We start from the raw sequence: 15774 nt of genomic DNA on the forward strand, positions 1-15774 counted from the left end.
CTGGCAAGAGTGTCAATCATGGCCCTCCGCTCACTCTTGGCCATAACATGCCCACTAAAAAATCTTTCCTAGGCCAGGATCATTTGAGGTCAGGAGTTCGAGATCAGCCTTGCCAACATGCTGAAACCCCTGCCCTGTGGGGGCAGGAGGCAGGGATAGCCCCATTAAACCACATGGACAGAAAGGAAGGAGCAAGGATTCACCAAGGAAAATTGGGGGGTGTGATGGTTAATTTTGCATATCCATGTGTCTGGGCCACCGGATGCCCAGACAGCTAGATCAACACAGTTTCTCAGTGTGCCTGTGATGGTGTTTCTGGAAGAGATTAGCATGTGAGTTTGTGCACTGAGTGAAACAGATGGCCCTCACCAGTATGGGCAAGCACCCCCCATTCCATGGAGGGCCTGAGTAGAAGAAAAGGAAAGTGAGTTCTCTCCCTGCCTGACTGCTTGAGCTGGGACATGGCTCTTCCCCTGCCCTCGGCACTCCTGGCTCTCAGGCCTTCAGACTCAGACTGGAACCTACACCACAGGTTCTCCGGCTCTTGGGCCTTTGAACTACACCATGAGCTTTTCTAGGTCTCTAGCCTGCAGAGGGCAGCTTGTGGGACTTCTTGGCCCCCATAATTATATGAGTCAATGCCTTATAATAACCCCTTTCTAGAAACATATATGCATCCTATTGGTCTCTTTCTCTGGATGACCCTAATATTAATACAGGTAGTATCTGCCCCAGGAGGAAGCAGACGCCTGATGGGTGTAGCAGGCAGCCTTCAAGGTGGCCTCTAGTGACCCCTGCCTCTTGCTAGTCACACCACTGTGTGTTTCCCCCAACACTGAACCAAGGCTGACTGTGACTACAGAATAGAGCAGAAGCAATCCTGTGTCACCTCCAAGGCTTGGTTATTAAAAACACGGTGGCTTCCAGCTTGGGTGCGCCCTCTCTTGCTCCTGGGTTACTCACCCTGGGAAGTCAGCTACTGTATTGGGAGCAGCCTCACGGAGAGGCCCACGTGGCAAGAAGTTGAAGCCTCCTGCCAACAGCCACAGGATGATGCTTGCAAGTGGATCCCCCCATCCCCAGTCAAGCCTTCAGATGACAGCAACTCTGGCCAACAGCTTGACTGCAACATCATGAGAGACCCTGATGCCCTGGCTAAGCCATTCCCAGAGTCCTAATTCACAGAAATTGTGGGGGATCATAAATATTTGTTGTTCTAAGCAACCAAGTTTGAGGATAATTTGTTACACAGTGAGAGCTAATACTGCTATAATACAATGACAAGAAACAGAAAATAAGCCCTCACAATAATTCAAGAACCCATTTACTTGCTTCCTTCAAAGCCACTTTTCCTCATATAAATGTGTGTCTTTTTTTAACACGTCTCATAGCTTGAGTTTTCTTAATTCAAAAGGAAACAAGGCAATCGATTATTTAGAGGAATGTGACTTACAGAGCCTTAATTGCAAATGATTATTATGCCTCTGCCTCAGGAACTCGCAGCTGCCCAGGGCCAAAAAGCACCAGGCTAGTTACACGACCTTGTTCTAGAAAATCCAGTAATTCCTAGCAAAAGGAATGTGTCATCAAATGCAGGATTTGCTAGGCGACATTCAGTTTTACAACCATGAACTCAGAGCCAGTGAAACACGCATATACACAAGCACATACTTAGCATTCGGATATTTCACTTTTCTGAGTAGGAGATAGACTAGCTCCTAATTCTTTCTGCACCGTTGCTGTTAAAATAGACCTTTTGATGAGGTAAGGAGACATAATTATTATAGTCAAGAAAAATGAAAATAATAGTTAACATGTACTAAGTATTTATCAAGCACATTGAGCAATACATGGTCTCTCGTTTTATTTATTCAACAAAACTCTATGAGGTAAAGAGTTTTCTTATTACCATTTTAAAACTAAGGAAACAGGCCAAGCGCAGTGGCTCATGCCTGTAATGACAGCACTTCGTGAGGCCGAGGCGGGTAGATCACTTGAGCCCAGGAGTTTAAAACCAGTCTGGACAACATGGTAAAACCCCGTCCGTACAAAAAGAGAGAAAAATTAGCTGGATATGGTGGTGCCTGCCCACAGTCCCAGCTACTTGGAGGCTAAAATGGGAGAACTGCTTGAGCCCAGGAGGTGGAGGCTGCAGTGAATTGAGATCGCATCACTGCAGTCCAGCCTGGGTGACAGAGTGAGACACTGTCTTAAAAAAAAAAAAAAAAAAAAAAAACACTAAGGAAACAGAAACAGAGAAGTTAAGTAACTCACCCAAGGTCACACAACTAGTAAGCAGGAGAGCCGTGGTCTGACCCCGTCAGTACAAGGCAAGCACCTGTACCATAAAGCCCTAGCTATACCCACCTGCACTGTGACCCCTGCACCTGAACACCCACGCACCTGAGGAAAGTGTAGTGCTGGTGACTGAGCCTCACCTTCCAGCCTGTGACACTCCACTGCCCCCTCCTGTGCCCCAGCAGCTACAGCCACCCACCCCCAGGTAACAACTGCCAACACTGACAGCTGCTTTTACTCTGGCCAGAAGCAAGAAGAAAGTTCTGACCATTGGCAGAGGTTAACTCTATCTGGAACATGTCAGCAACGGAAGTTTTCAAAACTTACATATCCAGCTGATTGGTTTGCCTACTTCTAGTTTCTCCTTTTGAAATATTGGTCTGTTTTACAGATATTGGTTCCTTCTGCCTGCAGACTGCAAACTTTCAGACACCTTAAACTCTTAGCTACCCACTGCTCAAGTAGGGATTATAAAACTGCCCAGTTAGGAAATTGGTTTTATTTACCCCATTTACAGGATAAAATTTTCCCAACAATTGTCATGCACTAAAACACGCGTCCTGTGGAATACACTTAGGATGCCTTGCTCGTGTCCACTGCCATATGCACCCTCACTTCTTTTCCTCCTCATTCAGCCCCTTCAGCCGGATGAGATCATCCTCTCCATCCCAGAGATGAGGAAGCACACACGTGCAGAAGTTGAGCCATTCACCCAGAAACACACAATTTGCAAGTAATGATGCAAAGACTCAAGACTATGCTAACTGCTAATACAAGCCATTAAATGACACAGAGGCTGGGCATGGTGGCTCACACCTGTAATCCGAGCACTTTGGGAGGCTGAGGCAGGCGGATCACCTGAGGTCAGGAGCTCAAGACCAGCCTGGCCAACATGGTAAAACCCCATCTCTACTAAAAACACAAAATGTTAGCTGGGCATGGTGGCACATGCCTGTAATCCCAGTTACTTGGGAGGCTGAGGCCGGAGAGTCACCTGAACCCAGGAGGCAGAGGTTGCAGTGATCCGAGATCATGCCACTGCACTCTAGCCTGGGCACGACAGAGCAAGACTCCATCTCAAAAAAAAAAAAAAAAAGACAGGACATATAATTCTGTATCTCTTTGCTCACTAAGAACCAGTCTCTAAAGGCTTCAGACTTTATTGTGAACATTAAATGCAATTATGCTGCAGAATTCTAGCATGGCCAGGCAAAAGGGCGGTCCAGGTGAGAAAATGCCAAACTAGGCACATTTACACTATTTATAACAGTCATTTAACTGTCTTTGATGCTCTTGAGCTATCATTTTAAAATGTGACGAAAGGGGAAAAGCTCAAAGAATGGAAATTCAACATAGGATCATAGTGCCAACATTCAATAAGACATACAAAACAATTACATTAGAGCCATTCGCAGCATCTAACAGCACAGAGAGGTAAATGCTGCTGCTATAAATTGACTTAACTCTGGGCTCCCTTGCACATCCACAAGACGTGTTTATCTCGTGGTCTTATTTTAAAGTAGATTTACAGAACAATCAATAAACTGCTTATCTTACCTAAAATGAGAACAAACTGAAAACAATCTGAATGTGAAACTGACTATATTAAATTCATCATTCCAATCCAGAATGGACAATTTAATATGGCGTGTTAACTCAATCAAATATCACATCCAGGTACACAAAGGTGGTTAACATGAGGCCTATATGGAAACAACAAAAGCTGCTTTTGCACTCCTAAGCAGTGCTAGAAGGCAGACTAAACAATGACAGGCATAGATTATATGTATAGTAAAAAAAACAAAACACAAAAAATGTTAGTATACGAACAAATTCAGTAAAGATGCATGTAAACTGGGATTTGGGGCAGTTTACTTTGCAGCTTTCTTTAATAGTACATAAACAAAGTGACGGAAAAGGAAATAAAATGGCTTTTAAATAAAAGGTGGCTCAACCATACTCTTAATTAGAGAAATGGGAAAGAAAAATGTTCTGCCAACACCATTTCCAGCCCTGGCATTATCAGAGACCCAGCAGTCGGATCCCGTGGCTGTGAGCACAGCTGCAGCGCAGCAAGCCCTCTCCCATGCTGCTGCAGAACATGCGGCTCACGCCCGTGCCAGGCAAGCTGATGGTCCCTGTCCAACTTACAAATGCGCTGCACTTTGACCCAGCAATTCCACTTCCAGGAATATTTCCAAAATATATACTCATACGGGAAGAAAACAACCAACGCCAAGGTTGTTGACTGTGGCATTATTAGTGCTAGCAAAAGACTGGAAACCATCTCAACGCCTGGCTGTTGGCAGGCTGCTTAAATGAATTCTGATGCAATCAGATGAGGAAATGTCAGGAGCTCTTAACAAGCAGAGGGCAGCCCCACGCGGACCAATGAGAGCAATCTCTGAGACATCAAGTGAATGCTGCATAGGACAGGCTACCATTTCACATTAAGGAAGAAAGGAAGGAGGAGAAGAGAATGAAAAGGAAAAAAGTATATGCGCACGTATCTGCTTGTGTGCACAGGGAACATCTCTGGAATCAGTAACGATGACCCCCTCTAAGGAACAAACTGGGTGGCTGGGATAAGAGAAGGGCGACTTGCACAGGTTCACCTTTTGTATTTTGAACCACATGCATACAAACTATTTACTCAATGAAATAAAGTAAAACACATTTTTTGCTTTAGTCACTATCTTTTTTTTTTTTTCTTTTAGAGACGGAGTCTTGCTCTGTCACCCAGGCTGGAATGGAGTGCAGTGGCATGATTTCAGCTCACTGCAAGCTCTGCCTCTCGGGTTCACGCCATTCTCCTGCCTCAGCCTCCCACGCAGCTGGGACTACAGGCACATGCCACCATGCCTGGCTAATTTTTGTATTTTTAGTAGAAATGGGGTTTCACCATGTTAGCCAGGATGGTCTCAATCTCCTGACCTCATGATCCACCCACCCTGGCCTCCCAAAGTACTGGGATTACAGACGTCAGCCACCGCGCCCGGCCCAGTATGCTCAGGTTTTAATGAAGCCCCCACGTGCTTACCTCTCCATCCCTCACCCTCTCCTACCTGGCCAGCGCCTGGACCTTCATGCCCTGTCGCTCCTCCTGTTCAGCCACCTTCCTTTTCAAGGTGTCCACCTCTTGCCGGAGCGCGGCTGAGTGCTCCATCTCACCGTCGAGCAGGTTCCGCAGCGATCTGGGAAGAGAAGGCCCCATCTGTTCAGAAGCTGTCAACCCAGACCCCACTGAACCCAGGACACAGTTCCTAACGTAAGTCAAGTCCTAAGCCATGCATTTTCCACAAGGCTCTGCATAAACCATAATTCAAGTCTATCTCATGTGAACTGGAGATAGCAAACTCTGACAGCCTTAGAGTAAGAATTAAGGGACAGTCGTCTGTGGCCTGGGCTCCATGTCCCTGAATGCCTGCGAGCAAGCCAGCCTTCTGACAGCCTAAATCAAGGGAAAACAATGAGGTGAGCAAATTCCAGCCAAGTCCCTTTACAAATACCCCACTCAAAGGTGTAGCATGTTCCAATGAGACCATTTTGTCACAGCTACACCAGGTAAGAGATTTAACCAAGGAAAGGATGCCAGGAGAGGCCAAAACAATAATCCGAGGCATAAAAATACAATATACACTCAGAGTATCTGAGAAATGTCTAGTCTCATTTCCACCTGTGCCTACAAAACACATCGCGAGCCTGTTTCATGGCCAACTTCAGGTGAAACAAGCACATATATGAAATGTCTTACATCACTAAAGCATCTGAGATAGCACAGATAGCATTTTCCATTCCCAAGTTTGTTAACCCTCCAACAGGGGGCTTGCAGCCAGCACAGGATTCACTTGTGTATCTGACATCCCTGGTCTTAAATAAAGGAGAGCACAGCAGGTCTTCTAGAAACCATCACCAGTGACCGCCTCGGAGACAGCCAACCATGGTGCTGCTGACCATTTACTTCACTCTACCTGGCTGTTTCTGGAAAACAATTACCAACCATGGTACATCTACATACTAAATCCAGAGGACACCTGCCATGTGACATCAGGATATGAGCAAAAACATGGCCGGGCAGGGTGGCTCACGCCTGTAATCCAGCACTTAGGGAGGCCAAGGTGGGTGGATCACTTGAGGTCAGGAGTGTTTGAGACCAGCCTGGCCAAAATGAAACCCCATCTCTACTAAAAATACAAAACTTAGTCAGGCGTGGTGATACACACCTGTAATCCCAGCTACTCGGGAGGCTGAGGCAGGAGACTTGCTTGAACGCGGGAGGCAGAGGCTGCAGTGAGCCGAGATCACGCCACTGCACTCCACCCTGGGCAACAGAACAAGACTCTGTCTCAAGGAAAAAAAAAAAAAAAGAATATAATCAAAAACATCTGACCCCCACCGCACTCTGATCATTCACTGAAATCTCCAAGACTTGTGTTCCTTGAGAGCTTTGAGGAAATTACCCCCGTGGTGCCTGGGGGTCCCTGACAAAAACATGGTATAATTTTTCCTTTCTTTCTGGGAAGTACAAAAAAGTAACAGACAGCGGTTATTGTTCTTCACAAGGTAAGACAAAATCTATGGCTTCTTCCAGGATAATAGCCCCAGCTGGAGCAAGGAGAAAGAATCCCGCAATGGTGCGAGCCCTCTTTTGAAAGTTTATTCTAGTTGGAAAACGGTGCAGTCTAAAGATTCCTTTTGAAGACATCCTCTTTTGTTTCAGAAATCATGCTTGTTTGCTTTTATATGTTTCCAGAAAGGACAAGAGAGAAGCTTGTCTAGCAGGACCAAAAATGAGGTTTAAAGGAGAATCATGACTGTGTGTAAAAGAGGGTGTGAGTGCCAGGCGCGGAGGCTCAAGCCTGTAATCCCAGCACTTTGGGAGGCCGAGATGGGCGGATCACGCAGTCAGGAGATCGAGACCATCCTGGCTAACCTGGTGAAACCCCGTCTCTACTAAAAAAAGATACAAAAAACTAGCCGGGTGACGTGGCAGGTGCCTGTAGTCCCAGCTACTCAGGAGGCTGAGGCAGAAGAATGGCGAAACCAAGGAGGCGGAGCTTGCAGTGAGCTGAGATTTGGCCACCACACTCCAGCCTGGGCGGCAGAGCGAGACTCCATCTCAAAAAAAAAAAAAAAAAGAGGGTGTGAGTAAGAGAGGATGACGTGAACGCACAACCCTCTCCCCACGTCCCAGGGAGGCAGTTGAATCATACTTGCTGAAGTTCAGCGGGTAACTGCAGGTAAGCCTTCTATGACCACCCCACAGTCAAGATAAGTCAGATGGGAGTCGGCAGCCAATGTCAGGTGGTATCTAGCATGAGTTTCAAAAGGGAAGAAAGATTAATGAAAAATTTCGCCCTCTCAAGAGTTTGCAACTGGGTTTTTGGCCAAGTCAAAAGACTCCGAATTTCATCTTGCCCTAAGTATCCCCGATTTGGGCAAACTTTAAGGTAAGTGTTCAGATGCCTGGAACATGGTAGGTAGACAGGTCTTTGACTAATGATGACTAAAGGCTGCCTAGAGGCTAGGCACAGCGGCTCACTCCTATAATCTCAGCACTTTGGGAAGACAAGGTGGGCAGATTACTGAAGCTCAGAAGTTCAAGACCAGCCTACGCAACATGTCAAAACTAAAATACCAAAATTAGCCAGGTGTGGTGGCATGCGCCCATAGTCTCAGCTATTCAGAAGGGTGACATTGGAGAATCACTTGAGCCCGGGAGGTGGAGGTTGCAGTGAGCAGAGATCACGCCACTGCATTCCAGCCTGGGTGACAGAGCCAGAATTGTCAAAAGGGAAAAAAAGACTGCCAAGGCTAAAGAGGTAATAACTAAAGGGTATAGGGCTTCTTTCAGAGGTGATGAAACGTTCTAAAATTGACTGTGTTGATGTTAACTCCTATCTGTGAATATAGTAAAAACTATTGAATTATATACTTTATTTCTTTATTTATTTTTTTGAGACGGAGTCTCGCTCTGTCACTCAGGCTGGAGTGCAATGGCACAATCTCGGCTCACTGCAACCTTCGCCTCCCAGGTTCAAGCAATTCTCCTGCCTCAGCCTTCTGAATAGCTGGGATTACAGGTATGTGCCACCACGCCAAGCTAATTTTTGTATTTTTAGTAGAGATGAGATTTCACCATGTTGATCAGGCTGGTCTTGAACTCCTGACCTTGTGATCCGCCTGCCTCAGCCATACACTTTAGATGAGTTAATTATAGTGCATGTGAATTAAATATCAATAAAGGCTGTTTTTTAAAAAAGAATTAATGACTGTTCTACCAAATTCTTAGCTTGTTCTATGAAGGTGCTGTTATCATAAGGTTCTCACTCCTTTCTAACACACCAGGCACAAGAGAGCTACCACAGTGGCACATCCCCGATGATGAGAAATTGCCAGTCACGATTTTTGCCAAGAAAGCAAAATGTCCCTCATCTGTTATATTCTGTCTGCCCCAGAGGCATAACGTCAAAGAAAGAGGCTATTCCTCAAGCCTGAAAATCACAGTACCTGTTCTCCTCCTCCAGCTCATCCTTCCTGTTCATCATGGCCACAATGGCCTGGCGCAGCTCACCTAAGAGAGAAAACAAAGTCAAGATTAATTGGCAGGTCTCGCCTATTACAGCATGCCCTCATCTCTCTGGATTATACGCTATTAAGGATGACTTGTCTAGATAAGTTCCCTTTTCCCTTTCAAAAATAACTCCTATAACAGTCTAAGAGACTCAGTTGATCAGGGTCCTGGATTTCAGAGCACAGTTTCTGGAGTCAGGTCCCAGGTTCAAATCCTGCCTCTACAGTGGATTAACCTTGGGCAAGTTAGTGATCCCCTTTGAGCACCAACTCCCTTATCTATAAAACGAGATCTTAACAGTTACTATCTCCTAGAAGTGTTGTAAGAATTCAGTAAGACAATATATAAGTGAGATGCTTAGGAATGGTGCCCAGCACAGGATAGCATTTAGCAAGTATTACTGATCAGTATCATTACAGTCTTTGCAGAAATGCAACAGCGGAAGACAGGAAAATGGAGATAAGGTAGCCGTATGGCTCACAAGCACAAGTGGGTTAAACATTTTCAAGAGTTAGGGGATTTATTGAGCTCCTGTGTGCCTCACCTTGGGAAATAAAGGATTTTTTAAATGGTTTATGCCCTAGAGCAGCAGACTAGATAGTAGAATTTTCTGAAGTGTGAAACAAGATCACCACGGGCAATGTGGGAAATCAACCCCAGACAGCAATGTGGCATTTGGAAGAGCAAGTATCTGGGTTCTGGGCCTTGCAGGCACGGGATAACGGGGTCCTCAATGCTGCTACTCAGACTTTGTAGCTGAAAATGTTATATTCCAGGGGGAAATTCTAGGAGGAAAAAACTGTTTCCCAGGAGGTTTCAGAGACAGCAATGCTTGCCTGGCAAGTACAGCCTCAAGTAGCCTTAAGAGATGTAGGCCGGGCACGGGGGCTCATGCTCGTAGTCCCAACAGTTTGGGAAGCCAAGGTAGGAGGATCATTTGAGCCCAGGAGTTCAGGACCAGCCTGGTCAACAGAGTGAGACCCCATCTCAAAAAAACAAAAACAAAAAGAGAGATCTCAGCCACGAGCCCCCCCTTGCAGGAGCCCAAATCACTGCCCAAAAGCCACCTGTGAGAAACAGGGGATGATGGATGCTGACCCAATCCACTCTACCACCCTGGCCTCACCCTTCCCTGCCCTCCCCCGTCCTATACATGGTGCATCTCCAGCCTCTTGGATGAGACACCTGTGTTTTTATCAGCATCAAAATGAATGATATCACAAGCGCAGCCAAACGGTACTCTGGTAGTGGGAATCTTTTTAAAAAGCCATCACAGAAAGACAAGCTGTGAGACTCTTCCGCCTTCCTCACGCGGCTATGACATAATGTTCAGATTAATGGTGAAGAAGGAAAGGGACCGAGAGCTGGCATGCCCCCCAAAATGTTCTTTCAACGGGCTTGAACCTGAACGCACATTCACTTTTGCTGCCACTTCGGCTGTTCTGTGACTCTTTGGGGGCAGTAAAGCTGGTAGGTAACGTTGGGGTGATTTCCATAGATTGGGAAAATATTATACTTCGCCAAGCACGAGTGACACACACGAGCAGAGGAGCTCCCGAACATGTAATTTTCCCTCCTCTCCCCCGCGCCGTGCAGCCCATGATTTGTTTAGTCTCTATCACTGTGATTTCCTTCCTCTTTGTGACCTGCCACAGCTCACATTTCGAGAGAAAACAGAGTAGCGCTTCTGCACTGTGGCCTCTGCAGAGCCTGGCCACGCTGGGGGGTCCCTTCTCCTATGGCTGAAAGGCAAATGACCATCCATCTCAACATTGGTTCCTTGCTTGGCTTCAGAAGACAGAACCACAAAACCAGGCAAGAGCACAGGGGAATGTTAATTCAAACCATCAGAAACTGATCTGAGATAAAAAGCAGCGTTGAAAATGCTGTGGACAGGATGGATTCGTCCACAAATGCAGCTGGGCAAGGAACCACTGGAAAAGCAAGACACCAGACTTCAATAAATCTCGGTTCCTGCAATGTTCTGAAATTAATTTCTGGTACAATAATGTTTAAATATGTGAAATGAAGCAATAAAAACTACATGAGTATCTGAACAAACATGTATGCCATCTCTCTTAACCTGAAACCGAAGACCAACTCCGTTAAGGAAATAATAATTTTGCTATAGTATCTGCACATCAAGGGCACATCTAACACACATGGAAAATTGGTCCATTGTTTGTAGAACTTTAAGCTCCTCAGGGCAGTAAATTGGCAGTGTAGAAAGAAAATCAGTTTTCTTTTTTTTCTTTTTTGAGACAAGAGTCCTGCTCTGTCACCAGGCTGGAGTGCAGTGGCGTAATCTCGGCTCACTGCAACCTCTGCCTCCAGCGTTCAAGTGATTTTTCTGCCTCAGTCTCCCAAGTAGCTGGGATTACAGGCGTCCACCACCATGCCTGGGTAATTTTTCTATTTTTAGTAGAGATAGTGTTTCACCATGTTGGCCAGGTTGGTCTCAAACTCCTGACCTCATGATCCGCCTGCCTCGGCCTCCCAAAGTGCTGGGATTACAGGCATGAGCCACCGTGCCCTGCCTTGAACACCAGTTTTCTAATTAGATCTACCTTTGAATCCCATGTCCCTCACACTTCAGTTCGAGGTCCCAGCAAATGGTATCATCCTTGCTTCTCAGCTCCTTCAGCTGGAAAATGTTGCTGGTATCACCAGCCTCATAGGATACAGTAGGGGCCAGTAAAGCTTTCCCCGAACCACACCTGCCCATTTCGGGATTGTGTAAGTCTGCTCTGATGAGTTGTTTCGACAGAGACTGTGGGGCCCACACGGCCTGAAATATCCACTGTCCAGCCCTTTCCAGAAAACATTTGCCAGCCCATCTTAAGAGAACATCACAAGTTCTTCCCTCCATGCCCCACTCTCAGCCTTCCTCATTCAGGGCTGAAGGCAGCTCTGCAGCAGCTGTGACTGTGCCAATCAGGTGGGGCCACTGGCTGTACCCACACAGCACACTGCAGACGGAGAGAAACGGAACAGCAGGAGAGCCACTGCTGCTTCGGACTCCTTCTTTTTTTATGGCTGTATATTCCACTGCATATGTATATGTATATGTATATGTATATGTATATGTAGTGTATGTATATGTAGTGTATGTATATGATGTATATGTATGTGTATGATGTATATGTTGTATATGTATATGATATACATGTGTATGTGTATGATGTATATGTACATGATATATATGTGTATGTATATGATGTATATGTATATGATTTATGTGTATGTATATGTGTAGGTATATGATGTATATGTATATGATGTATATGTACATGATGTATGTGTATGTATATGATGTATATGTTTATATGTATATCATATACATGTGTATGTGTATGATGTATATGTATATGATGTATATGTGTATGTATATGATGTATATGTATATGATGTATGTGTGTATGTATATGATGTGTATGTATATGTGTATGCATATGATGTATATGTATATGATGTATATCTGTATGTATATTATGTATATGTGTATTTATATGATGTGTACATATATGAAGTATATGTGTATATATAGGGGTATGGGAGAGATGGGTGATGTTGGCCAAAGGCTACATCTTATAATTTTCTGTTAGAAGGTGAGTAAATTCTGTGGATCTGATGACAGCATGGGGACTCTGGCTAACAATACTATGGTACTGTTTACTTGAAATCTGAAGAGAGAGCCGACTTTAAGTGTCTTCATCACACATATTAACACACAAAAAACATGTTCATTCGGGAGGTGGTGTATATGTTCATCTGATTGTGGTAGTCATTATGCAATGCAGAGATACATCAAATCATCATGTTGTATGCCCTGAACACGTACAATTTTTGTCATATAGTTAAAATTTAAAAAAAAAAAAAAAATAGGCTGGGCATGGTGATTCACGCCTGTAATCCTTTGGGGACCGAGGCGGGCGGATTACTTGAGGTCAGAAGTTCGAGACCAGCCTGGCCAACATGGTGAAACCTTACCTCTACTAAAAATACAAAAATTAGCCGGGTGTGGTGGGACACACCTGTAATCCCAGCTACTCTGGAGGCAGAGGCAGGAGAATCACTTGAACCTGGGAGACAGAGATTACAGTGAGCCAAGATTATGCCACTGCACTCCAGCCTGGGTGACAGAGTGAGACTCCACCTAAAAAAAAAAAAAAAATTTTTTTTTAAATTTTAATGACAGAGATGATAGGCAATGAAAAAGTTACAGCCCGGTCTCAGTAGTGTTGTGTGGATATAAGGCTGTATCTACGCCAAGAGCTCAATCACTGCGTCCACCATGCACACACCCACATCTCTACTCAGGCCCTCTCCTGAGCTCCAGACCAGGCCCTCTTCTGAGCTCCAGACCAGTGTTCTCTCTGCCACTCCAGCCTCTGCCCATATCCTTGGTTAGACTCCAACCATACTGAACACTCTCTCCTTCTCTCATGCCTCTGTGTCTTGGCACAGGCTGTTTCCCAGGGTCTGGAAGGCCTGGCCCCCTCCCTGACTCCAGGTTGTCCTTCAAGCTTCCGCTTGGGGCGTGCCTTTTCTGAGCAGCCGGGGCTCTCTGGCTGTAGCAGTCGTGGGAGTCCACAGGCCTGCCCTGTCATACTCTTGCCCCTGCTCAGAGACTCAGCTCCCACAGGCCTCCCATCCCACCCACTCCACTTGCAATCAGTGAGACCAAGGGTGGCTACTGACTCAAACCGAGCCCATCATAGAGAGTCTTCCAGAAGTTCAGATGTGCCACAGCCTGACAAGAGACGCAAAAGAAGGTGGCAACAGGCACCTGTGGCCCAAGAGCAAACATTTGCAAGTCACTCCACAATGGTGAGTGTGGAGACACACTGAAACAGTGATTTGCTGAAAGCCAAGTGCTCAAAAGACCAGTTTAATAAACCCACCCTGGCCGGGCACAGTGGCTCACACCTGTGATCCCAGCACTTTGGGAGGCTGAGGTGGGCGGATCACTTCAGGTCAGGAGATAGAGGCCATCCCAGCCAACATGGTGAAACTCCGTCTCTACTACAAACACAAAAATGAGTCAGGTGTGGTGGTGTGTGCCTGTAGTCCCAGCTACTCGGGAGGCTGAGGCAGGAGAATCGCTTGAACCCAGGAGGTGGAGGTTGCAGGGAGGCAGAGGTTGCAGGGAGCCAAGATTGCGCCACTGCATTCCAGCCTGGCAACAGAGCGAGACTCCGCCTCAAAAAATAAAAAATAAATATATAAATAAACCCATCCTTAAATGAAATCCTAAACTGGGCCCAGGACGTTGGTTGGAGACTCCTCTATTGCCATGTACAGAGGTCTGGACAGAGACAAATGCAGATGTAGCAGCCACAGGCAGAGGGCCACCAAACGGGGGAGCCAGCAAAGCCCCTCAAGGCAAGCCCACTCAGCCACAGAGAAAGTGCTAAGTCTGGCAAAGCATCGGGTGTTCGAACCGTCAAACATGCTACTACGGAGCCCTGCAGCCTGGGGTGACTCAGTGAACTCCTCATTCCTGGCTTAGCCTCCTGCTGCACCACCATAGCCAAGGCGGCTATCCAAGGGCCGGCGGGAGAAGTGAGAGGCGACCTGCAGTGACCATGTGGCCACAGGGAATAAAGGAGTCACACACGAATGGCCACCTTGGCTTCTGCGCGACTCTCAGCTCCCAGGCCCTGGGGAACCCCTATGGGTTTCTGTGCCCTTGTGTTCGAAATCGGCGTGGGTTCTGTGTCCTCACAGCCAAACAATCCAAGTGGAGTTCAGTGATTCCCACTGCACTTCATATGCACCTCCACGAAAGCACACTGTCCACTGGGCTAGAGGCACCCATCTGCATCTCTGCCCACCAAAGCCCCACCCCCGAGCCTGTGGGTCCCTTGAGTACTGGGGCTCTAGTGCCCAGCACAGGACACACGTGAGACCTGGTGAATGATCAAAGGTAAGATGCGTAAGTGAATTAATAAACAAATGAATGACTGACAGTTGCCCACTGCTGAAACGACACCCTCAGCTCCAAGAACTCAGCATGGGATTAGCTGAGCAGAAATGTCAACCGCGTTAATCATAAGTTCGAGGCCTCGGCAGAGAACACTAACCACCAGGTTCACAGCTGTAATTTCCTGCCCCAGTGACAGAGATTCAGGCTCCAGTTGAGCTTTTTCCATTACGCATCTCGGGAATGCAACAGGCATGGGGAGGAGGGGACACGGTCCCATATATCATTACCATGACCTCAAACAGGACGAGCCTACAAAACCATTCTCCTCCTTTCTCGGCAGTGACCACACGAATGCTCAATTTCAAAAAGAACAGTGGAGCAGGGACCAGCCCCCAGTCCCCAGGGACCCAAACATAAACACAGACACACAGCCAGATGACGCACAGGCCCATTCACACAAATGATTACGGGCCTCAGAGGCTGCTATATAAAGCACTGAAACAGTGACGCCAAGGGAGGGGTGAAAGGCGTCTCTTCTTCAGCCACTAAAGTCCCCCCGGGGGAAATTATCCTGGGACTAATTGATCTTCAACTGGCTTTTCAAAATTAAAAAGGGAAGAGACTGCTGACTGCGATGACTAGACAGGGTGACGTGTGGACGCATGTGTGCGCACACACACTTTCTCACATATATACATAGATCTGTGCAATAATTCCCTGGCTTTATATAGCATCTTTATCCAAAGACCTCAAAGAGCCTTTACAAACACTCCCCTGGGGCCCGTACTCAGCTATATTTAAACAGAGAGCTCATGAGGGCACATGTACAAATAAAGAATGTTCCTCTACGGGGATGGACTTAACCTACATCATCGTTTTTCAAAGTTAACATTCTGCTTTTTATATCTTTGTCTGCCTACCCACTCCCTTTCCTTTTATCTCCAAAAGAAAGGATAAACTGTATCGAGTTCCA

The 15774-nt window shown here is 46.3% G+C and overlaps 1 protein-coding gene across 1 annotated transcript in view; it reads right to left on the reverse strand.

Annotated features, from left to right (window-relative positions):
• The window catches only part of SNX29 (sorting nexin 29), a 585133-nt gene that overhangs the window by 436659 nt on the left and 132700 nt on the right, over nucleotides 1–15774 (reverse strand). Inside the window, exons 12-13 of the mRNA XM_025369629.1 lie at nucleotides 8809–8872; nucleotides 5364–5492 (exon numbers count right to left, since the gene is read on the reverse strand). Coding sequence (XP_025225414.1) covers nucleotides 5364–5492; nucleotides 8809–8872 — 193 coding nt within the window. The remainder of the gene's footprint in view (nucleotides 1–5363; nucleotides 5493–8808; nucleotides 8873–15774) is intronic.

This window comes from Theropithecus gelada, chromosome 20 (genome assembly GCF_003255815.1).
Source record: "Theropithecus gelada isolate Dixy chromosome 20, Tgel_1.0, whole genome shotgun sequence".
In the NCBI taxonomy this organism is placed as follows: Eukaryota; Metazoa; Chordata; class Mammalia; order Primates; family Cercopithecidae; genus Theropithecus; species Theropithecus gelada.